Consider the following 23729-nt stretch of genomic DNA (forward strand, 5'->3'; position numbering starts at 1 on the left):
GGCCCTACCTAAGTCAGTGGAAAGTGGGGGATTACCCTCACCCATTCCAGTCACAGGCAAAGGACAGACTCGTTAGGGGAAGAAAAAACCATCACTTTCATTCAAACGCTAACCAAGACAAGACTTAACCGACAAGGTGGGACATTGAGAAGCGCCACCACATCCGAAAACATCTCCCCCCACCCCTCCCTTCTTGCCAGGCTCAGCTCTGCTCCCCATCTCTCTACCTCCTCCCCCAGCGGCGCAGGGGGCAGGTGTCCCGTTCAAAAACACAGAAGGGGAGGAGAGGTCGAGGACACCCGAAGCGACATTAAGACACAAACACGGGGTCAACTGCTGATAACCAAAGGCAAATTCAGTTTATTACTTACGACAGGGGAGAAAGAGGGAAACGATCGGAAAAAGGGGGAAAAAGGCAAAGATTGTCTTAAGAAAAGCAAGGGATAGTCACTGCCACGGATCCAACGGCGTCCTGCTGGGCCTCTCCTCTTCGGTGGGTTAGCTCTGCTCTGGCCTGTCTTGCATCTGTTTTATACAGTTCTGATGGCAAGGTTTACGGTTGCTTTTCAGCAGTCTTTCCTAAGTTCGCTATTCACAACGATGGCGTGTCCGCCAGGTAGGCTTGGGCACTCACGTATCTATCGGTAGCGGAACACTTTTCTAGGGGGCTGTCAGTAGCCAGACCCCTCCTCTGAATGCCGTGACCTTCAAGCGTGTGGGCATGGAATGGGCAGTTGCAGTTTTGCTGATTGTGCTGTCGTCGTGGTGACTGCTCAACGATGGGAAGCGAACATCTCCCACCAAGGCCAGCCAGATGTCGCTTATCTTCCAAGGAGGCGAGCACCCTGCTTTACCAAGGCCAGCCAGGACACATAGAGAGAGCAAACATGAGCCAGGCAATGGCGAGACAGAAATCCTTTGCCTTAGCCCTTTAGAGCAGGGGATGGGGACTGCAGTCAGCTGCCCGCTCCTGCCTTCTCGGGAGGTGGGGTGATCGCCGCACATTCCTCCCCTGCTCCACGTGGCTCCCCTCTCGCTGGAGACAGTCCTCCACGAACCTTCTCCGCAGTGAGTCCTCCTCAGGGGATGCAGCCGTTCCCGTGCTGCTCCGGCGTGGCTCACCCCCGCGTGTTGCAGTCCTCCCAGCGCCGAACTACAGCGGCGGGGGCTGCTTCTGCCCTCAGAGTCCTGGCTTCCTTTAAGTGCCGATGCCAGTCCTGGTGTGGGCTCCTCCACCGGCTCCAGGTCAGCCACGGATCCACCACAGACCTCCATGGGTGGCAGGGGGGTGGCCCTGCCATCTCACCGTGGGATATAGGGGTCTCTGCTCCGGCACACTTCCCCCAGATCCTTCTCCTTCCTTCCTTCCACTGACCTGGGTGTTCATCATCCTCGTAACTCCTCACGAGCCACAACCCCCTCCGAGGTTCCACTTCTTAAACACCTCCTGGCAGAGGCACGACCACCGTCACTAACTGGCTCGGCCCTGGCCAGAGGCGGGTCCTACTTGGAGCGGGGGGAGCCTTCGAGAAGCTTCTCACAGGGGCAACCGCTGTAGCTCCTTCCCCTGCTACCAAAAACCCCGCTACACCAACCCAGCACACACCCCCAGGTCCTTTTCAGCCGGGCCGCTCCCAGCCACTCTTCCCCAAGCCTGGAGCGTGGCGTGAGGTGGTTGTGAGCCAAGTGCAGGACCCGGCACTCGGCCTTGCTGAACCGCATACAGTTGGCCTCGGCCCACCGGTCCGGCCTGCCCAGGTCACTCAGCAGAGCCGTCCTTCCCTCACGCAGACCAACGCTCCCGCCCGACTTGCTGTGGTCTGCAACCTGACTGAGGGTGCGCGGCGTGCCCTCGTCCAGAAGGTCCAGAAAGATCCTGCGGCCCCCTGCGACCACCAGCACACGGGTGCGGAGCTGCAGACCTCGGAGGTGGAGGTGCCTCACCTCGCCGCCAGCCTGAGAAGCTGCCTCTCGAGAGCAGCGCGGCTCTGCGGCCGTGCTGGGCTGCCCGACAAGCTGGCCTCTGCCTCCTGAAGGCTCGCCTAGGTGTCCGAGCTGCCTTGGTGCGCTCCAAACATCATCTCAACGGTGATGTTCCACTTGGAGGTGCTTGTCAGCTGGAACCTGCAGGACTGGGAGGAGGGGGGCAGCACCGTTAGCTGGCAGTGGCACGACTGAGGCAAAAGCAGCCAGGCCGATCTCACCAGGCCCTGGGCCCAGCAGGTGACTTTCTCCATGTCTAAGCAGGAGAGTGTGCAGAGGGTGCGTAGGAGGACCGAGCTCTGATCCCTCCGCAGCTCGTCCTCGGGGTGGTGCAGAAAGCACAGCGCGTCGCCCAGCAGCTGCTCCCTCGAGCACAGGCACTGCTGCTCCACACGGATTCTGGAAGGGGTCGCTGGCAGCTGCCCCGCCGTGTCCAGCTCCAGGCTGAAAGAGTGCCCGGGGGGTGGCCACAGCAACACGAGCAGGGAGTAGGCGATGCTGTTCTCGCCGATGCTCCAGGTTTCGTAGGCGCTGCCCAGTCCAACGGCTGGCTGCATCTCCGGCATGAAAGTGCTCCTGCAAAGCACTTGGCACACCTCAAGGAGCTCACCCACCAGCTCCTTCAGCACCTGGCACGTGTCGGGCAGGCCCTGCCTTGGCGATGGGGTGGACACAGCCCGAGGCCTGGCAACACTGCGTGCACCGCTGCGGTCTTCCTCCTCCTCTTTGTCTTCGTCCTCCTCCTTGCTGCTGGAGCAGTCCTCACCACTGCAGCTCTCAGAGACAAGCTTCACTTTCCTGCAGCACCACCAGACCTCAGCGAGCAGGACCAGGACTCCCACAGGAGTCCAAGGTAGGCACCGCTGCCACACAGAAGAGAAGATGTCTTTCCACGCAGGTCTGCTCTCAATCTCCTGCAGCAGCCGAGTCATCTCCTGACGCAGATACTCCTCACGCTGCTGCATCCTCTGGGACGTGGCCACATCTGTATGGTCATCCAGCTTCAGTCCATGCTGGAGCACCAGCAGAGCCAAGACGAGGGCAACTGCTGCAGCCATGGCCTGGAGGAAGCGGAAGAAAAGGGGGCTCAGCAGGGCTGGCTGGGAGGGAGCACGGGCCTGGGGGAGCGGGGCAGGAGCTGCCTGGAGCTGGGGGCCGGTAGGAGACGGGTTGTGGGAGGTAGCGGGGAGCAGGGGCAGGCTTTGTGAGCACTGCACGGGCAGGAGCCATGGGATGTCCCAGGAGAGGGCTCGGGCGCTGGTGTCAACAGGCTTGGGCAGGGGCCGCAGGCCCTGGAGACAGCATGGCAAGGGGCACCAGAGTGGCATCTCCCGAGGCCCCATCCCCGCCACACAACAGCCTCCCGTCGAGCCGCAGGCACCTGGCACGTCCCCAAAGCCTCTCTGGGCTCCCCCCACCCCCGGGAGCTCTGAGCACCGCTGGCCCCAGCCCCGAGGGCAGTACCGTGCCCTGCCCCGAGGGGCTCGGCTCTCCCTCTGGGTTGCAAACCCCCCGGCCATCCGCCCCATCCCCAATCCAGCCCAGCCTTCCCCCTGCGTGCTGCACTCACCGAGCGCCCAAGTCAAAAGGCAGTGGGGCTGCCTGCTGGTGATGCTGTTCACAGTTCCCATTGGGACTTGGCCATTGTGCTGTCACAGCCGCCACAGCATCATCACCCAGACAGGAGGCCCCAGCCTTCGGCCCCCCCACCCGACCCCCCGCACGTCCTGGGCATCACACCTAGGTCCAGCCCAGCCGGCCGGAGCCAGCTCCCGGGGGTTCTCTTGACAAAGCGGGCAGACACCCCCCAAAACCGTAATGGACATGAGAACCGTGGATGCCCCTGGCTTACGTAGGGAGGTGCCACGTTTTCTGGGCCGGGTGGTCTGACTCCGAGTCGCCTTGAAAAGAAGAGCTACGAGCATTGCGGGGAGACCAAACTCCTCCTCCCTCTTCTCCTCTTGGAATCCTTCTTGGACTTAGCCCTGCAAACCCTCACAGCCAAGGAAAAGGCAAATCACGTCCGTGGTGCAAGCGGCAGAGATCCTGTGGCTCCTCGGCCTGCAGCCACCAACTGCTTGGCCCCTGCAAGGGCAGGGGAGGGCCCTGGAGAGGCCACGGCGGGGCCCGTGTCTCTCTGCTCTGATGAGGTTTCCCCTGTTCGGGAGAGTCCTCTGTACTCTGCGCTGGAGCCCTGGGCTGCACATCGTGCCCCCCAGAAGTGTGGCCTGTCCTGCAAGTGGGCTTGCCTTGAGACCCAGGGTGTTGGGTTTGTGTGTGGAGGGGTTTTGGTAGTGGGGAGGGAGCTACAGGGCTGGTTCCTGTGAGAAGCTTCTAGAAGCTCTCCCTGCTCCACGTTGGGCCTGCCGCTGGCCTGTGCTGCAGCAGTCTCTTCCTGAAGGACTGCAGCCCGTGGAAGGGACCCACGCCGGAGCAGTTCATGAAGAGCTGCAGCCCTTTGGGAAGGACTCACATGGGAGAAGTTTGTGGAGGACGGTGTCCCGTGGGAGCAACCTCACACTGGAGCAGGGGAAGCGTGTGAGGAGCCCTCCCTATGTGGCTGAAGAAGCGGCAGGACCAGTGTGTGACAAACTGACCCCGATCCCCATTGCCCGACCCCCTGTGCAGCTCAGGGGAGGGGGTAGAGAAATCGGGAGCAAAACCCGGGAGGAAGGCAGGGGTGGGTGAAAGGGGTTTTTCCGATGTGGTTGTATTTCTCACTATCCTACTCTGATGTGACTGGCAAATTAGTAGTGGTGGTGGTGTTCAAATTAAATTGATGGCCTTTTTCCTAAGCTGAGTCTGTGTTTTGCCCACGACCATAATTGGTGCACGAGTCCTCCCTGTCCTTGCCTCAACCCAGGAGCCTTTTGTTAGAGTTCCTCCTCCCCATCGCACCAGGGGGCAGGCCTGAGCCAGCGGCCGCGTGTTTACTTGCCGCCTAGGCCTAAACCATGACACGCAGACACCCCAAACACTTTCTTTAGCTTCGCTGTGTACGCGTCATGACGGACACGGTTGCCACGTTTCTGTCAGTTCAGCATGTGTAGAAAAGTACATCTGATGCACCTCCTGTCCAAAGCCTTCTGGAGGCAACGAGAGGGTGGGGATGTCAGTCAGTAAGATGGGAGCATGCCCAGAAGGCCCTTTCTGTGCTAAGTCTCTCCTGTCAACGACATGGGCACCTGAGGTCCCAAGCAGAGGGAACCTAGAATCTTAGAATCAGGCCAGGATGCTCTTGGCTTTCTTGGCCACCAGGGCTCACTGCTGGCTCATCTTTAGCCAAGAGCTGACCAACACCCCCAGGTCCTTTTCAGCCGGGCCGCTCCCAGCCACTCTTCCCCAAGCCTGGAGCGTGGCGTGAGGTGGTTGTGAGCCAAGTGCAGGACCCGGCACTCAGCCTTGTTCAACGTCATGCAACTGGCCTCGGCGCATCAGTCTGGCCCTCTCCAGATCCCTCTGTGGAGCCTTCCTTCCCTCAAGCAGAACAGCACTGCCACCCAACTTGGTGTCATCTGCAACCTTACTGAGGGTGCACTCGATCCCCTTGCCCAGATTGTTGGTAGAGATATTAAACAGAACTGGTCGTAGTGCTGAGCCCTGGGGAATACCTCTTGGGACCAGCTGCCAACTGGACTTAACTGCATTCACCACCACTCTTTGGTCCTGAACAGTCAGCCAGTTTTCTACCCAGTGAAGAATACACTTATCCAAACAATGAGCAGCCAGTTTCTCAAAAAGAATGCCAGGGGCAATATGCAGTTTATGACAACCTTTGTGTCTGGAAGTTAGGTAGTTTTGCAAGCGTAATCAAAGTTTAAATCTTCATTATATGTATTGTTGTTAGTTGAGAGCTAGATAATACTTATGTCACAGCTAAATAGCAGAAAGCAGTAAGTCATCTGCCTGGATCATCCAAGGTAAAGATTTCCTAAGCTCTGGGCATAAGGGTCTGTAAACTCTTGGTAGTACCTGTTATTATTTGATTGAGCCCAAAGAGAGGAAAACTGTGCATATTCTGGGGACTTCCTCCACTTCAACACAGAGGAAGAAGGATGCCTTTTTAAAAAGCAGTAGGAAGAAAAGGAGGTTTTGAACGGTGAAAAGAAAACCAAGTTTTGGTGCTCATGGGGTGTTTGTTCCCTGACTTACACTGCCTTTAGACTCTGCCATGCATCAGTAAGCCAGAAGACACATAAAAGGAATAATGTGCTAGAATGGGGATCTTGTATACATGCAAAATTTTTATTAATTACTAGCAAAAATCAGTGCTCTGTGAGGAAAAAACCACTAGAACGGGGACCACCCATAGAGGTTCTGAGAACAACAATCTTTGAGATGTTCACAATTTAGCTGCTCACAGCCCTAAGCAACCTGATCTAGAAGGACCTGCCTGGAGCAGGAGGTTGCACTAGAGATCCTGATAGGTCCTTTCCACCTCAATTACTCTGTAATTTATAATAGAAAGAGGCTAGTGCATTTGCAACCAGTACCTGCACTACACAAAGTCAGGTGCTATCAGAACCATCCTGACAGGCTTGACTACTTATGAGAAAGCTCCTAAGTCAGCTGAAGTGCTGTGTGTAAGTACACAGCAGTGAAATATCTCTGAACTTTTTGCTTAATTTCCCATCTCTTGGACTCAAGTTTCTTGGGTACAAACTCCATAAAATAAGTGCTCAGGTTCAACAGTCAGTCATTAGGGAATGACGACTTTCTTCAGAAGAGGCAGTACAGTCTCAGAGGCTCAGGAAAGCCTCTAGATATTCAGAAATGGCAGGCCTGAACCACAGCTGACAGAAACCAGCAGGTTGTGAACATTCCCTGGCTCACCCCAGGTCTCTCCAGGCAGGGTACAAAGTCACCTGTCTATCCCCACCCTCAGGTCATCCAGATTTCTAGTGCAATAGCACGCTGGTCACAGAGAGCAGAGCTGGCCCCTCATGTATTTTATTTTCCCCATGGCTCATATTTGCCATGAACAGGCACAGTGGCGTTTCGGCTCACCCAGCTGAGCAGTGGGAACACTGCTGAGCCCGTAACAGCTCTTAGATGTACTCGGAGCCCTGATCCATTCTGATGGTCAGTAACATGGGACATGGTCAAGGGGTTGGGTGGCCAGGCTGAAAGCAGGAGCTGGCTAAAAGTGCTATGTATATGCCCAAAACACGTTACAAAGAGTAGGTAACCCAGCCAACCTGACACCTTACTGCAGAGCTAATGTTCTAACTTGGCAATTACACATCACGACAAAGAAGGGATAACACTCTCAGCTCGGTAATGAGCAGACACACTTGCTGCTTGTACCCATCGTGTTTCTTTAGCTTACTGTATTATTGTAACATTCTGTCCTTATAAAGTAATTGTGTCTGTAGTCACCCTGGGACTCTACTGCTTCATCCAAAGTTGCCAGTTTTCTGTCCTGCCTGTACGTAAAACCCAGGAGCTTCAACAAATCCCTTCTGGAAGTTGAGCTTTGCTTCAATGCACGCTTCTCTTTTTCAGCAAATGAGACTCCGGTGGCAAGGGGAGATGATTTATGAAGAGGCAGCACACGCAGAAAAACTTTCCCTTGGGGGCTGAATCTGACAGGGCAGTTCCAGTGAGCTGCTGATTTGGGACTAACCTAGACAAACATTTCCATGTTTCTTCCTCTTCCCAGGAGAGGATAAGAGGTGACACCACTCCCAGACTGGGCAGTGGCTGGGAGCACCCGAGAACGTGTCAGTGCATTGTCAGGGCTGTGGGTGATGAGCTCCCAGCCGCCAGTGAGAGCTTGCAGAGCAGAGAGAGCAGGTCCCTGTGCTCTGCTGTCTCAATTTACAGCCTGGTTATAAAGCACAGCAGTGATCCCAGTGGTGAAGGGTTCTTCTGTGTCTTTGTCATCTCTCCAGGGGCCATAAGGGCTGGATCGGTGAGAAGGCAGCTTCCCTTTGGCTTTCAAGCAGAAGAGATGATGACTGCAGTTCTCCCCTGGCAGGTGAAGAGTTCAGCTCCAGAGCTGTTCAGCATGGAACATGGGAATGAACATCTTCAGCAAGTTCAGCCAGGCCTCCAGCAGACTGGTGAGGACAGAGCATGAAGCTTTGGGCCTCACTCTGTGCCCTGGGAGCTCCTGCAGTCATCCCTGAAAAAGGGGAGCTACACATATCAGGGCTGCATATCAGGAAAAGATCACCAGGGCTCAATTGAACAAGTTCCCTTAGGAAGACCCTGGTCATCCCAGGGAATAATGATGTGACACAACTCTTCCTCAGGCATGCAGGGCTGCTCTCTAGCTGTACAATTAATTTCTGAGTCTGAGGAGGGTCCATAACTGTGTCATTGTGAACACCAAGATGAATGTGGCCAAGCTCCAGAGCTTGTTTTTTGGTCTGAAACAGGGTGCGATGTAGGAGCTGCAGGGACCTCCCTTCCTGGCACCAAGGGAGGGAGCATGGAGCGACAAGTGAAGGACGAGCAGAGTACAATCCACAGTGGCTGATACAGTGACATGTCAGTCCCTTCTAGCTACCTGCTCCTTCTCTTCCAGACTTCATGGTCCTTCCAGCCTGTTAGCCAAGGGTCAGCAAAGTGGCATTTTCAGCCAGAGAGAACTCCTCTGTCACAGCTTTCCTAGGCCAGAGAAGGCCTCTGCTTCTAGGCCAGAGAAGGTCCAGAGCAGCTGGAAGCCATCTACAGCACTGCCATGAACTGTTTCTTTTGAAGCTGAGCAGAGATCTAGCACAGAGGTGATGCTGCAGCATAGCAGTAAGATGCCCTGGACAAATCCTGCCACCCCGGCTGGTGCAAGTTTGTCCCTTCTTCACTTTTGGCAGAGGTTTCCCTGTGCCGCAGTCCAAAAAATGGAGATGGTGGGGAAAAAGTCAAGCTGGGATAAATCAAGTCAGGAGAACTCAAGACTACTTTCCCCTGATTTGAAGACAGCTCGGCCTCCCAAGTCAGCAAAGCCATGTCTATGTGCAGAAGAGCTGAATGGGCAGTGGAGGCTAGAATTAATATCTTTCTAAAAATGATCTGCTAAGAGAAGTGTATTTCAAGGGGAGCAGGCTCTGGAGAGCCCTGACAGCCTGGTCCAGTGCTCCCTCACCAAGCAGACAGGCCAGCACTGGAAAGCAGGAGCAGCACAGTAATGGGGACACAGCTCTCCAGTGAGCTCTCTCAGCTCAGCCCCTCTGTGCCTACCCCACTAAGCAGGGTTCTGTGTGGCCAGGCCATAGACCTAACAAACAGGACACACAGCCCTACACCAAGCCCTCTCTGGAGAAGATCTCACTAGCCAGGACTATGCCTGAGCCAAGAAACAGCCTTCAAAGAAAGGAAAAAAACCCACCCAGGGAAGGCAAACACACTGACCGCATGTAGTACCAGCCAGCCAAGAGATGGGCACACAGACACTCAGAGCAACATGAAGGCAATCCCACACCATCACCAGAAGCCCTCCTTCTGCTTCAAACAGCCTCAGCTTGGCAGTGAGCCCCCAGGACGTGACCCCACTGTTGATGCGAACTGGCACCCCCAGCCTCTCGTGTCCCCCAAACCACTCCCCCTCCAGCAGGACAAGGAGCAAAAGCACACGCCGCAGGCAAGAGTGGGACCTCCTTAAGCAGTGGTGCAGGTACAGCTTCTTCCACTCAGGTTTGTTAGGGTGTTTGTGCTTGTTTGAGCCTGCTGGGCTCTCCCATGGGTTGAGCATTCTCCAGCTGCTTGCCCGTGCAGCACAGCACCCTGCTCCCACTCCCTCCTCTCTGGAGAGCACCCCCATCCGACAACCCAGTCGCTGCCTCCTGAGAGAGACAAGAAGGAGCATCCTCCTCCAGCCTGGAGCCTCTCTGCCAGACACGCTGGACACAACCGATGCTCTAACAGGGGAGTGCCCCAGCCCTCAAAGCTGGAGTGGGGGGAGCTCCCGGGAGCAGGGGATGTCCCGCTCCCTGGGGCAGTGAGGCTGGCAGAGCAATGAAGCCAACCAGGAGTGCCTCTGCTGTGCCCACCCAGCTGTCCCCATGGCCAGCCCTGTAGAGACTTTTGGCAGCTAGCACCCAGGTAGCTGTGACGCCTTCGTCAGTGCTGGCATCCCAAGAGCAGCAAAACCCAGGTTGCTAAAGGGAAAAACATTTTTTAAGTTAATTGCACAAGGCCCCTGAAGCTGCTCTCCGACAGCTGGAGGCCGGAGCAGAGGGCCAGTCTTCATTATGTCCCTTCCCTGTTCACTGTCACTTGGCAAGTCATCTTAGTCGTCTGCCAGTGCCACGGGGGTCCCGCGGGTGCCCCGGGGGCTGTGGCGTGTGTCGCACAGAGATGACCCATCCTGCTCACAGTCCCAGCGCCTGAGGCAGTGCCCCAGCAGCTGGTGGCACTGGGGTCACCTCTCAGCAGGCACCCACCATGGCCCTGTGCCACCCGCCCAAACTGGTGCGACAGAAACTACAGGGACTGCTGCCGGCCGCATGGCACCGCTGCAGCAAGGCAGGCGTGGGGCCCAGGCACCTTCCCTGCCCCTCACAGAGAGCAGCACCCATGGGCTGCCTGGCCTGGGACAGCACAGGGGAAAACACGGTCCTTGTCCCTCACTATAAAGGTAGAGGAAAGCAGCTGGGCTCGATGGCGCACCTTGGTGCACCTGTGCCCACCCCACTAGAGCCCCTCGCTCTCCTCGGGGTAGGCCTTCGGGTCAGGACATCTGCTGCAGCCATGAGGGCCATGTTGACGGCACGCTAGCGGTCTGGCAGAGCCCACCTCTGCTCCAGGGAGGGATAAAGTCCCTTCATTGACCTGCATACAAGCATTTGAGTCAGGACTTCCAAAACCGGGCAGCTTCAGCCTAGAGGTTCAGACAAGGACTGATTTCAGCAGGCATTTTCCAGCCTCTCGCCTCCCTGACTTGCTCCCTAGAAAATGCCTGGCCCTCCAAATCTCTGTAAGGGCACTCGCTCTTCTTCACATCCCTCTTGCACTCCAGGAGTAGAGAGCTGATCTGCGTGTCTCCTCTAGCCTCTTCCCTGCCTCTCACCAGTGCCAGAGCCCGTGTTTTCCTGGGCTGGGCACCACGGGCAGCTCACACATGTGATGCCCTGCCGGCTCTCTCTACGTGCTAGGGCACGCTCTGCCTACAAGCAATGGCAGCGCTGCTGAAAAGCCTCCTGGCAAGGAACTGCATGTATCAGCGCCTGGTTTAGTCACTTCAAAACAATCTGGTTAGTAAGAGGGAGAGGAGGGAGGAAGACTGTACCCCAGGCAGAGATTGCACATGGAAATACCAATGAGATGACACTGTTCTCTGAGAAGTATTGGAACAACTGGAGGAGCAATAAAACACTGCAGTTTCCATTCACATGGCTGTATCCCATGGACAAAGAAAAAGCAGGGATCTTATTGGAAGTCCTCTCTGATTCATATCTGTCTGGCCTGGATCAGTTCTTCTGAGGAGAGAAAGGCTGAACCTTGTCCACTAAAACAAAAGGAAAATGCATGAAGGAGAGCGCAGCTGAGGCAGTTGCTGAGCCCAGGTGGGCAGCAGGCAGCCCTGCTCCAGAAACAAGGGCAGCAAGGAGCCACCTATGCCCACCTCTTCCTCTTCCCCCTTCCCCGGGGCATGATCTGAGTGAGCACTCTCTGCTGTTGGCTCTCGGGCTGCAGCTAGCGTTGCTGCTCACCCAGGGACAAAACTGATTGAAAGATAAATGATTCAGTCGGGTTCTTGTGTTTTGGGGTATCTGACAAAGGCAACTGTTAGCTGCACCCTGAAAAGCAACTGATTTCTTAGGCTGTTCTGGGGCAAGTGGGTTTTGCATGTAGAAATCTCATCCGATTAGCTGCAAGAGTTGTCCTGTGAGTCAGTACTGGCTGGTTAGGAAACTCTCCTTTAACTGAATGGAAGCCAAAATATGCTGTAAAGCCTCGTTTCCAGCCACATTTTTTGGGTCAGTAGCCAGAAAACCCCAGCACATCAGGAAAAAAAAACACTGGAAAACAAAACAGAAGATGGCTTTTGCAGTTTTCCTTTGTATTGGTGTGTTCAGGGGAAGAAGGGAAGGTTTTGCTCTCTCTCTGACAATTGGGTTAGGGAGTCTCTGGAAAGTCCACATTTTTAAAATCAATTATAAAGAGAAAAAAAAATCTCTGCTTAATGCAAGACAAGAGGTGCTGCTACTAAGCCTCATTTCCAGGAAGCAAAACATGGCAAAATCCAGGAGGGACACATGCATGTAAAGGAGGCAGTATGAACGAGTCAGAAAAGCTGAATATCCCATTCTCTCCTGATGGCTTGACAAGTTGCTTCCCCCACCTCCTCTTCATCTTTTTTCCATCCTGTCTCCATTAGAGGCACAACATTTGGGCCAGGATGGCCATGAGCCCCTCACAAAGTGACTGCAGCCAACATGTTGTCATAGTGCAAGCCCTGGATGATATTCAAGCCTCTGCAAGAGGGGTCCAGAGGAGTGGGATGCTGAACACAGGCTGCAGCTGCCAACTCCTCGCTGCAATGCCACAGTATAATGCAAAAATGCCTGTAAGGGAGGAAAACTCTGTGATGGGCCTGGATGCACCCTGCATTTTATTCCTATTTAATATAACCCTACTGACAAAGGGACATCCTCTGGGGTTAGGATCTCCTCATACAAGGTGAGTCATAAACCCCAGCAGTACTTTGACCCTCTCACAGGAAATAAAATGGGGCCTAAAAGATTTTGGGATCAGAAGAGCATTAGCGTTTGCCAGCCAGACGTGGACAGATTTGTGATGTGACTTTCTCACTGTCACTACAGGACTCTCAGCACCTCTGAAGCCATTTCAGTGGCATGTCTCAGCCTGAAACACATCACTGCCAGTGCTCCCAGTGCAAGTCTGGGCTGGGTTCACAGGCTAAGGGAAAAGGTTTTTTCCACATGAAAGGCTTTCTCTCTGTTGACGGTAATAAGCAAGGGAAGAGAGGAGCTGATCCTGTTCCCGCGGGCCAGGTTACTCACATTTTGCAATGCTTGGGGCACATGCATGGGAGAAAATAAAAGACAGCACACAGACATACGAAAATCTTTCTGGGCCAGATTATCTTCCCATCTGTCCTGTCTCAAGGGTGGCCAAGAGCAGGTGTCAGAGCAGAACATAGGCATGGGGCAGGGAAGTAGCAATACCCACCAGAGCTCCCCCAAGCACGCGGCAGTATGCAATTCAGGGCCTCTGCTTGGACCTCCCGCAGTGGGTTCAAAATCCAGGGCTGTGTCCTGCTGCAGGGGTCGGCTCCAGCCCCCTCGAACGCACCCGGAGCCCTCCAGCCATGACTGCCGGAGCCATCTCATCAGACACATCTTCCAACATGCTTGCACACACACACACACCCCCCCATCGCTACCCATGCTCCTGTCGCTTAGCACCAGTGATAAACAGGACCTATCCCTTGGCTGGGTGCCTGCCCAAGGCGTGCAGGATCAAGTCTTCTCCTGAAAACCTCCCCTGGCAGCCACTGAACAGCACCCCTTGGTTTATCAAGCAGTGTGGCTATCCCTGTAGCAAAAGGAGCCTTGCTTGATCAACGCCATCCTGCTAGGAAAGTTGGCACACATCTGCCTGCCCTTTGGCGCAGATCTCTTTGCAATCCCCTTGCCTTGGCCCATGTTTCCCCCTACATTACAAAACCACTCCATCTTCAGGACAGTTTTGACTTATTGCTAAACATACAGCAGGTTTCTTGCTTGGGTTTGTCCAGCCACTTCTCCCCAGGGGCAGGGCTCCCTGCCCCTGGCTCCAGCAAGGTCCACAGCTTTCTCCATCCAGTGCCAATTTTCCTTTTTCTCTGGCAGATAACCTCAGCCGCTGCACCCCACATTCAGTCTCTCATGAGCCCTTTCTCCAGCTCCTCTGATTTTCCAGCATCCCCTTCCAGCTGTCTGTGAGCTGAGAGAAACTCAACTCCTCCCCACTGCACCCTACAATATGCCTCTTTTTAAGCTGCCGTCTAACGCTTCCAGCCCACCCCACAGGGAACTGCAGGCTCCCAGGCATTTTAACCGAGGAGAGAGTAGTTCTTTGACAGAAGAGGATGCCCTGCCTTCCTCCCCATCCCTAGCCAGGCTCCTGCCCTGTGCCTCTGAGGGCACTTGGGCTGCAGCAGCAGGTCAGACCCAGGACCCAGTCCTGCTCCTTTACCCAGCCTGGCAGGATCGCAGGACCGACCAAAGCAACAGCAGAGTCAGGAACCTTAAACCTGGACAAACCATTTTCAGGGGGCTGAAGCGAGATGAGAAGCCAGCCCCGCGCAGCAGTGACTGCCGCCGTGCTCCATCAGCAAAGCCAGGAGCGGGGGCTGCCCACAGCAGGGGAGCTGGCGGCAGCCTGGCCGAGGGGGCAGCGGTGGGGACCCCAGGGCCCCCAGAGGGGCAGGCAGGTTCGGCCGGAGCCCAGACGAACGGCTGAGGACGGTTTCCACCGCACCCTGCCTTCACCCTCCCTGCACCCCTGCAGGAAACAGCCCCCACGGCCCTCGCCCCGGGCCCGCGGGACGGCGTCCACCAGCCCCGAGCGTGGCAGGACGAGCCCCGACGGCTCCCGGTGCCACCCGTCCCGTCCGGAGAGCCCCGCAGCGCGTACAACCATGCGTTGAGCCCTGCCAAGGAGAGTGGATGCCAAACCTGAATTACCAGCCCAGAGAGCGGCTGCGGATCCCGGGAGCTCCTGTGATTTGCGGCAGGTTTTTCAGGTCCCCGCCTGTCACACACACATACACACACACACACACACACGCAGATACTTAAGCAGTCACCCAAGGACCTGCAGGGTTCCTGTTTTACACACTTCTGGTCCCTGCCAGCTCCAGGTAAGAGCAGGATTTGAGCTGGGGGTGCTGGGGTGGATTCGCAGTTGGGGATGGGGGGGTGGAGGGAGGTGCTGACCTGCGCTTACTGATGCCGGGGAGGTTGGAGCAGCACCCAGCTGGGCTGTGGTGGGAAAGCTTCGTACCTGGGGCAGGGAGAGGGGTCATTGCAGGCAGGCAGAGACCCCAGGCTGGGGGTACCCCGGGGACCTGCCTCTGCTTTAGCAGCCGCTGTGCTCTTGTTTGCTTTGTTCCCATCTGATATTATCTTCTAAAAGGCTGAAACTGGTAGTTTACCGGATGCATGACAGGTGCTTTTTCCTTATTTATGGCAGGGTCTGTTTTATTTTTAAAGCCTCCGTCCCACCTTATCCTGTGCGCCATGCCGGCTGATGTTATCCACAGCCACCCCACAGCAGGAGTCCCCAGCAAGGCTTGGGACAGGACATGGCTCTGTAGCAGTGAGGGAGGGCAGGAGGGCTCATCTGCATTGAGAACTGCTATTTTGATCCCTGCAGTGGCAGGAAATAGCTGCAGGCTAAAACCAGATGCAGGTGCCTTCAGTCACATCCCAGCCCTGACAGTGGGGAGAGCACTGGGGAAGGGGACGAGAAGCCCAGCAGGGACTATGGGGCTGCACCAGCTGGGCAGGAGCTACTGCTCAGAGTTTCCCAGGGACTTTGGGTGCAGTAAATCGTTAGAAAACCGCACAGACAGACAGCTATTGTGTCTGACATTCAAAAAAAAAAAAAAAAGCAAAGCTGAGCAAACAGATCATTTATTTTCTGGAAAAGTGGCTGCTTTCTGCCAGGATAGTAAATGCTGACTGCATTAGCAGTGGGATGTCCCCTCCTGCCTCAGGCCAGAGCTGGGGGCCCTGCTCGTAACCCCAGGGTGTCTCTGGGGAGCTGGGTGCAACCACAGGACATGGGCAGCAGAATTGTGGAGGGAGGTCTCTCTGCACCTTACTGCTCCTACCTCACATCTAGGTCAGGTCACTCAGGACCTTGTCCAACTGATTTTTAGAGATCACCAAGGATGGAGATGCCCCCCACCTCTCTGGTCCCTGTCCCCATGTTGGACCAGCACACACTATGAAGATTTTTTTTTTTTCCCCCCCAATATCTAATTAGACTTTCTCTCGCTGCAACTTGTGTCCATCAGCCATTGCCTTTTGACTGCTCACTCCAAAATGGCCCGGGAGGTGCACTGAAATGCCCCATCAGCCACAACAAGAGCACCAGGTGCTGCCTGCACAGCCTCCGCGTACACAGCAATGCTGGCTGGAGCCACCCACAGCCCAGGCAACCCGCGAACCCCTTGCAAGCTTCAGCTGGTGGCTGCTCTCACATTGCCCCACCTAAAACCAAGACAGTCAGTCAGAGCCAAGTGTGAATTCCCCAACTTGACACGCAGGACAGAGCAGGTGTCACTGGTGCTGTGGTTTCACTGTGACAGCGCATCTAGTAGTGTCATTTCTGCCTGGGTGAGTAAACCCCTGACACCAAACTCTCATCCCTGGGCTGCCCGGGGGAGACAGCGGTGGGCGTGGGACTGCTCACACAGCTGAGTGACGACCACAGCCCCTCAGCCTTTCTGAAAGCCAGATAGATGAGTTACATCCTTTGCACTGAAGAAAAAAAAAAAAAAAAAAAAAAGCCATTTTTTCCAATGCCTGCAAAAATTTAGGCAGAAAAAAAAAGCAGTGAGCAGTGATGCTTTTCAGCAACTGAGCAAAACAGTTGTGATTCTCCATTTTTCTACCAGAAAGAAATAAATATAAGCAAGAAAATCACCTCTCCTGTGTAGAGCAGAGGCCCTGTGCAGCCTGAAGGCCAGGCTCCAGGCCTGGGCTTAAACAGGGCTCCATTTAAGTAGCGGGTAGGTGAGTAGAGGTCCAGATATGTCCAGTCGAGACATTTAGGGACTCCTGGTGCCCTCAAGTCCTGTCATATACATCCAATTTTTAGCGCCTGAGAGCCACCAAGTGCTGGGCGCCACAAGCTGCACAGGGCCACATGGCTCCTGAAAACCTCCAGTGCCCAGTGGAGCGTTGTGGGGAGACCTGAAGAGCCCTCCAGGACCCCCTGGGTTTTGACCTTTTCCTGAAAGCCATCTGACAGCCTTAAGAGCTAGGAGCTGTTCTCCCTCCAGAGCAGGAGTAGAGGGGAGACAAGTTAAAACCATCAGACATCACCTTCTGCATGCTGGGGTACCTTGAGCTTCCAGCAGGCAGAAGATACCGTATCCTATGGAGAAATGCCTCAGAAACCTGGAGATTAGCAGAAATAGAAACAGCTATGCAGATGAAGCACGAAAGTTGAAGCACGTGTTTCTCATGCAAATCAATGCACACACACTACTGTACATTAATGCAGCAAGCTGCAAATGATGATTTATGAACTGCCAGGACACGTCGCTCCCAGTGGCCCAGGCTAGAGGCATGATCCAGAGGTGATGAGGAGCCCTGCGGTGACTGGGCTTCTAGAAGGGCAGGGGACTCAGTGGGGTACTGATCAAGGAGGAGAGGAAGGACTTGAGCTCGGCCTCACCTGCAGTTTGACCTCATGGAGGGCCGGGCAGGCACAGTGCTGGAAAGCAGCACCTCAAGTCCAGGGGAGCTCCTTCTCCCCCCCCACATCTTTTCCAGAGGTCTCCAAATGCCCGAGGTAGGTGAGCAGCATTCACCTGGCCCTCACCAGCTCGCAGGCATGAGGGACTGAACTTTGTCTGACCCCTTCCTATATGGACACCTCTGAACTGAGATGCTGCCAGGAAAGCCCAGGCAGCTGCTGCCGCACACCTACGGCCGCAACACTCAGCAGAGGAGGCCAGCTTGGCTTGCAGCTCCTGGGGTTAAAGACGGTCTTTCCCCAGTCCACCCAGGGGTGGCAGATGATGCTGTCTACCAGCACAAACCACCGTGCTCAGAGGTGCTCCAGCCTTATGCAACCACTGTGTTACAAGCAGTATGTACCAAGTGACTCAAGAAGAGTGGGCTGTTTCACAATCAGCTCTGGTCTATTTATAAGCCCCTACTCAAATGCCAAAGGATCCTTTTATTAGTCAAAGATCCTCCTGCAGGAAAGGCTCGGTGGGACCCTTGCTTTTCGAGGTAAAGCTCAAAGAAGAGCATCTCTCCAGCCTCTCATGAATAGCAGAGTTGGCTCTCTGCAAGCTGCGAGGCAGTTTCGGAGCTGAGCCCCATCCCAGCAGTGCTGTCAGCAAGTGAGAGCCCTGGAGCACCGAGTGGGTGAAAGTGAGTTATCCATCAATCAGGAAAGCATCTGGGTTTAAAGCTACGCAGTAAGGGTGCAGCATGATGGAGGTGCCTGGGTTACACCCCGGAGCCAAGGGGAAGGAGAAGCTGGACTGGAGGCAAGGCAGGTCTGCAGTGGATGGCCCAGAGGAGTCCTGGGGCGGGCTGAGGGCTCCCGGCAGCATGGAGAGCCAGCAACTCCAGGCAGCCCGCCTGACAGAGGCAACTCGGACAGCAGATCAAGAAAGGCCACATTTTTGCATCCAGCTCCTCCCCTGCCAACACCCCACAGCTTGGTTTCGGAAACACTGAAATGACTATGATTCAGCATCAAGGGACTCCTGCTTGCTTTTGGGGGCAATGCCTCGTGTTTTAGTTGACCGAATTGGCAGACTCGACCCTCTGACACGCAGGAGCAAACTTTGAGCCCTGCATAAGAGAGGTGTGGGACTTACCCAAGGATGCACTTACTGGTTTTGCTTGTGCTTTTGTGCCAAGTCTGCCAAAGATTTGTGCAAAGCACAAGTGGGACAAACGTTACTCTGGAGGAGAATGTGGGCTCCTTGCTTCTGCCATTGCCAGGAGCAGCTAGCACTGATCACAGCCAAAGGCAGCGAGCGCTTGGGCAGCGGACGTGCACTGGGTACGGTCCTCTGAGGACTGACCCTTCACTTCTGCACCAAAAACCAAACAAACGGTTCAGCAAAGCTCAGGAACAACACTAACTGTTTATGCTCATGCGTGGTAACATTAAATGTTAGTAATAACAAAGCAGCTCACCTGCTTATCGCCAGCGTTGTGTGATGCCTGGCCACACTGACAGGAGGAAGACCGGGAAGATCAGGAGGGAAAATGACATGATTGCTGGGTCCAAGCCCACGCTCCCAAAAGATCCTCGATCCTCTAGTTTGTGATTCCCCTGCAGAAACTTGCCTGGTCGCTGGGGAGAAGTTAAAAAAAAAACCAACCACTAGGCTGGATGCCAGCTACTGTCCCCTCACCCAGAGAAAAAATAATGTTTTTTAATTAGTATCTTTAAATTAACCCCCTCAATATGCCCGTTGCTGTGACATCACTCCCAAGTGACGCCCAGGCCTAAATACGGCTATAAACAGGAATCGGCCCCACGGGAGTCACACTGGCTATAAATACAGCAAGAGGGGAGCACTGAGCAGAGGACAGGCTGCAGTTTCCTGCCAGCTAAGGATGGTGAGACAGCTCAGCTGGGCGCTGTTGGCATGTGGTTGCCACAGTGGGGAAACTGAGGCAGGAGTTGCTGGGGGGGCTGGGGCTCACAGCTGAGCTCCCCGGCACACCTTTGGGAAGGGAGTCATGCCCTGTCGCGGCCAGAGGCCGCTGGGGAGGGGGGAGCTGGTGGGGAGGGGTGGTGGCAAATCAGGGGCTCAGCAAGTGTGGCCCTGCTGGTCCCTCCTCGCAGCGCCTGGCCCCATAGCCCTGCCCCGGGGAAGAGATGGCCACGGAGAAGCCAGTGACTCCCACTGAGGAGCAGCTGGAGATCCTGGAGTACAACTTCTGCAAGGTGAACAAGCATCCTGACCCCACCACGCTGTGCCTCATCGCAGCCGAGACTGGGCTCTCCGAGGAGCAAACCCTGGTGAGTACCTGCCCCTCGCCCCCGCCTTGGCACCAGCCCTGCTGCCCCTGCATGCCCCCGTGCCCCACACACTCCCCCCACATTTTCTGCCTGTCCTGCCCCCGGCACTCTATCATACCCCCTGCACCCTTCTGTCCCCCCACATGCTTCCTTCTGCACCCCCCTGCACCTCTCATGCTCCCCCCACGCTCCCTGCACCCCTCTGTGCCCCACAAGCTCCCTACGTGCACCCCCTGCACCACTCAGCACCCTGCATACTCCATACTGCACCCACAAGTCTCCTCTGCAACCCCCGGTGCACCCCTAACCCCACACTGCACCCACAGAGCTCTGCTGCACCACCGCACCTCCCTGCACCCCACATGTTCCCGACCCCGCAACCCCAAAGCCCCTTCTCCTGCAACCGCAGCCCCTTCGTCCCACGGCCGTGGCCTCCTGCACAGCAGCCCCGTGCCCCACTGGGATCTTTGTGCATCCCCTGCCCAGGAGCCCCATTCCCAGCCAGGTCTTGGTGACCAGGCTGGTGCTCCCCGCAGCCAGAACAAGCGCACCCCCCCGAGGGTCACTGGCCAGCCGTGGAGCCCTGAATATACAACCCACGCATGCTGTCCTTTCCTTCCAACCGATTGCTGGTAGTCTCTGGTGCCCAAACTACTGCTGGCTTTATAGTCTGAAGCAGCTACAGTCGTTTTAAAACGGATACAGTGAAGATGCAACTCCTGCAGGATGTGCTGTGGGACATGCTCAGGCTCCACACACCTTTCTTCACTGCAATTAGCGACTTCAGTGTCCCCCAGGCCCAGATGTTGGGCAGGTCTGCCAGCCTCTCCAGGAGACACGGAGGCATCCAAACGTCCTTCCACAGGGACAGGCTGCCACTGTCTGGGACTTCCACTGAGCCCTGTGCTCCCTCTGGCTACCTGCAGGCTACCCTGGGCTTCAGAAACAAACGGCTCCTTTCCAAATTCCTTCAGATTGCGGTGCAACTGTTTTTGACGCAGGTGCTTTACAAGCTACTAGACCCACAGCAGCATTGCTGGGTACAGAAAACAAATCCAACCCGCTGAAAACGTATCAGCATTTTGTAGAGAGCTGCCAAGCCCAGCTTCCCCTGGGCAAAGCCAAAAGGATATGAGAGCCAAGCAGGCAATGCCAACATGTAGCCTGTCCTAGGGAAGGATGCTGGTATAACATCCATTGCACTGATAGTCCTCGGCTGGAGTGGAAAAGGAGACCCTTTCCCTGATGTGCTTCGGTGAGAGGCAGGTACCACTGCTTGTTTAAGGCAGCAAGGAGACAGTACCCCTGAAAGATCTTTTCCACCTTAGAAATGGCACCACTCCGTTTTTTTTTTTTTTCCTAAAGCAAGTTGTAAACACTGGCCACAGATGCCCAGGACAACTCTGGAGATGTCTTAAAATCTTCCCTGATAGCCGTCTTTTTTCCATGAATCCAGGACGCTCCTGGAGATCTTGAGATGAAGGTCATGTTAGGGACAGGATTGAGACTGGGATGGAGAGCTGCAAAGTGCCTGCATTGCGTATGACACGGAGAATCATTGCTCCTGACATCTGGAGTGCTTTATCAGCTCGATATAGCAGCCACTTCAATAAAACATTTAGTAAAAATGAGACGTAAAGAGGTACTGAGTCAACAGGAGACGACGGTTTAGGACAGGAAGTGAAATTTTTGGGAGGAGGCTGGTGAGGCAATCATCTGACTGGCTGCGGTCCAGGGCGGTGCTAGCGCGAGAGCCACGGGGAGAGAGCACCGTGGTTGTATCATTACGGACCACAATAGCTTCAAAAATAGCCATGAACAAATATAGCAACAAAATGAACAGCAACAAAGCAACTCACAGGCATGTTCCCAAACAAAAGGCTGAGCTGTGTTTCCGGCACCCGTGAGTTATATCCCCCTTCTTAGGGAGGTCGTGTGGCTTTATCCAGCTGCGTTTTATCCAACGTTTGAACTTGCAGCTGGATGAAGTGGCATCAGCAGCTCTGGGAGTTGGCTTAGAGATGCTAAATTACTACAGAATAATGTAGCCATGCATATTACTTGAAGAGTAAGATCATTTTTAACTCATTTTTTAAATCTACTCATTCTTACCTTTGTTGAGAGCCACTGTGTTGTCCCTCCCATCCTTCCTGAAGCAAGTCAACTTTTGATTCCTGTCGCTTGTGGACCTGAAGTGATAGTTTCACTGCTCCAGCTATTTAAACAGACACCATCCAGCAGCTCCTTAGCCGATCTCTGACTCTGAAAGAAAAACCTGGACACACAGCAATAAGATGAGGACTCACCCATGCTGTCGAGGTCTGAAGCAAGCAAGAGAAATGAGTTTGGAAGGGGTGCACACGTAGGTAATAAGACCGTTTGGTCAGGAGCAGCTGTCCTGCTGCCTGCACTGCCTGGTCCCCAGTACTTGCCCGGCACCACAGGTTTCCCTCTCCTGATCCCATGTGCTGACCATATCTGCATCTTTAGTGAGGTTATTCAGAGGGTTCGCTCAGCCCAGTGCACTCAGTCTCTGTTTTGTTTGGTGTTTTGTTTGTTTTTTTTTTTTTTTCCCCCCCTCCAGAAATGGTTCAAGCAGCGCCTGGCAGAGTGGAGGAAGTCTGAAGGGCTGCCCTCAGAAAGCGGGTCTGTCAGGGACTAGAGGATGCTGCTCCAATCTCCACGCCTGCTGTAAATGATGGTGAAGCTCTACAAAGTGGGTTTCCTTGGGGTTCTTCTGTTGCAATAGATTCTGAGATACAAAGTAATACCCTGCTATTTAACGTGTTATTTAAAGTGTACATAACCAGGAAAAAAATATTATATATATACGTGTGTGTGTGTGTATGTGTGTGTACAGCTTCTGATAGCTGCATAACCTATCTAGTGATTACCATCCATCAACAGTGGCTGCACAGGACAAGGCAACCTCAAGCCCTTGTCCCAGGCTTGCAGAAAAGCTGCCATAAAAGGTTCAAACATAGAAAGGGGGAAAAAAAAATAAAATTGTCTTTTCCTTCTGATCCCCAGAGGCATAGTATGTGTGCTAGGTTCAGTGATATACAGATCATCTAGAGAGGAAGGCACCTGGAAAAAGAGATGGGTTGTTCAGGTGATCTTGGCTAGCTCAAGATGCCCGAGTCAGACCTGGAAACTAGCAAACGCGAGAGCCTATGCCATTCTCAGACTAAGCCAAGCCCCCTTGAATGCATTTCTCACATTTCTGTTAAAGGACACAAAAGGGAAAGAACTGGTCTTTTCTGGTTTTTGTCCAATGCATTAATAAAAAAAAAAAAAAAAAAAGTTTTTTGATGAGAGGAGCTGTGTTATGTCCTTGCTTGTGCTCCCTGCCCCCTCTGGAAGGGCAACACTTCTCCGAGGCAGCCTCGGTGGGCACCGTGGGTTTTCCCTGTTGCCACAGGGATAGCCCGCAGCCGTGGGTCCAGCCATGGCAGCCCACGCAGCCCCCAAGCCCTGAGGTGGCAGAGGCTGGTGGTGCTGGGGTTCCCCCGCAGGGTGGGGGGGCCAGACCCCAGCCTCCTTCCAGCCGTTCTCAAGCCTGAGGGATGCAGCCGCGCCAGGGCTCCTGAGCAAAGCCCAAACTCTCATCCATCCTGGCACAGGACAACGCACAGGCTAAGAAATAACCAGCACCGTTGCCCAGTGACCTTACCTTGCTCAAAAGGGTTCAAAAATCCTCTGCTTAGTGGATTACTGAATCAATTAGTGGATCTTCTGATTAATCCTCTTCTGGTTTGTGGTCACCTGCCTCTACTCCTTTGTAAGGAGAATCAGCTTAACACAGGGAAGATGAAGATACACTGGCACTGAAACTGCCACATGCTTGCATTTATGGCTTTTGTCCCTTGCTGGAGAGCACCTCTCTTGCCTCAGTATTTCCAGCCCATCACCAGTGGATGGGCTTCCAGTACAAAGCACACCAAACTCGTAGGAAACAGATAAAAGCAATCTCCTTGTGCCATGTTCCACACAGGCTGTGTTGTTGTTCCCCTGCAATCCAGCTGCCAAACTGACTCACCCTCAGACCTGACTGGAGCTCA

At 54.6% G+C, this 23729-nt stretch overlaps 2 protein-coding genes across 5 annotated transcripts; one reads left to right on the forward strand and one right to left on the reverse strand.

The window, feature by feature from the left end:
* Positions 1 to 334: 334 nt before the first annotated feature.
* On the reverse strand, positions 335 to 23508 carry LOC116959237 (inositol 1,4,5-trisphosphate receptor-interacting protein-like 1). Of its 2 annotated transcripts, XM_042808401.1 has the most exons (4): positions 23342 to 23508; positions 21781 to 21943; positions 18834 to 18993; positions 335 to 3044 (listed from the first exon to the last, which is right to left on the reverse strand). In XM_042808401.1, exon 4 carries the CDS (start codon positions 3039 to 3041, stop codon positions 2043 to 2045), a length of 999 nt encoding a protein of 332 aa, XP_042664335.1. In that variant the 5' UTR covers positions 3042 to 3044; positions 18834 to 18993; positions 21781 to 21943; positions 23342 to 23508; the 3' UTR covers positions 335 to 2042. The 2 variants fall into 2 exon arrangements, with proteins under 2 accessions (XP_042664335.1, XP_042664337.1); XM_042808403.1 differs by lacking the exons at positions 18834 to 18993; positions 21781 to 21943; positions 23342 to 23508 and adding an exon at positions 3836 to 5375.
* Positions 14628 to 22499, forward strand: HOPX (HOP homeobox). 3 transcript variants are annotated; one of them, XM_032983322.2, is made up of 3 exons: positions 14628 to 14797; positions 19492 to 19668; positions 22253 to 22499. In XM_032983322.2, the coding sequence occupies exons 2-3, from the start codon at positions 19525 to 19527 to the stop codon at positions 22328 to 22330; spliced, it is 222 nt and encodes a 73-aa protein (XP_032839213.1). In that variant the 5' UTR covers positions 14628 to 14797; positions 19492 to 19524; the 3' UTR covers positions 22331 to 22499. The 3 variants fall into 3 exon arrangements, with proteins under 3 accessions (XP_032839213.1, XP_032839215.1, XP_032839214.1); XM_032983324.2 differs by lacking the exon at positions 14628 to 14797 and adding an exon at positions 18036 to 18053; XM_032983323.2 differs by lacking the exon at positions 14628 to 14797 and adding an exon at positions 19199 to 19262.
* Positions 23509 to 23729: the final 221 nt, after the last annotated feature.

Source organism: Tyto alba, unplaced genomic scaffold, assembly GCF_018691265.1.
Source record: "Tyto alba isolate M040663 unplaced genomic scaffold, T.alba_DEE_v4.0 Super-Scaffold_6, whole genome shotgun sequence".
Lineage (NCBI taxonomy): Eukaryota > Metazoa > Chordata > Aves > Strigiformes > Tytonidae > Tyto > Tyto alba.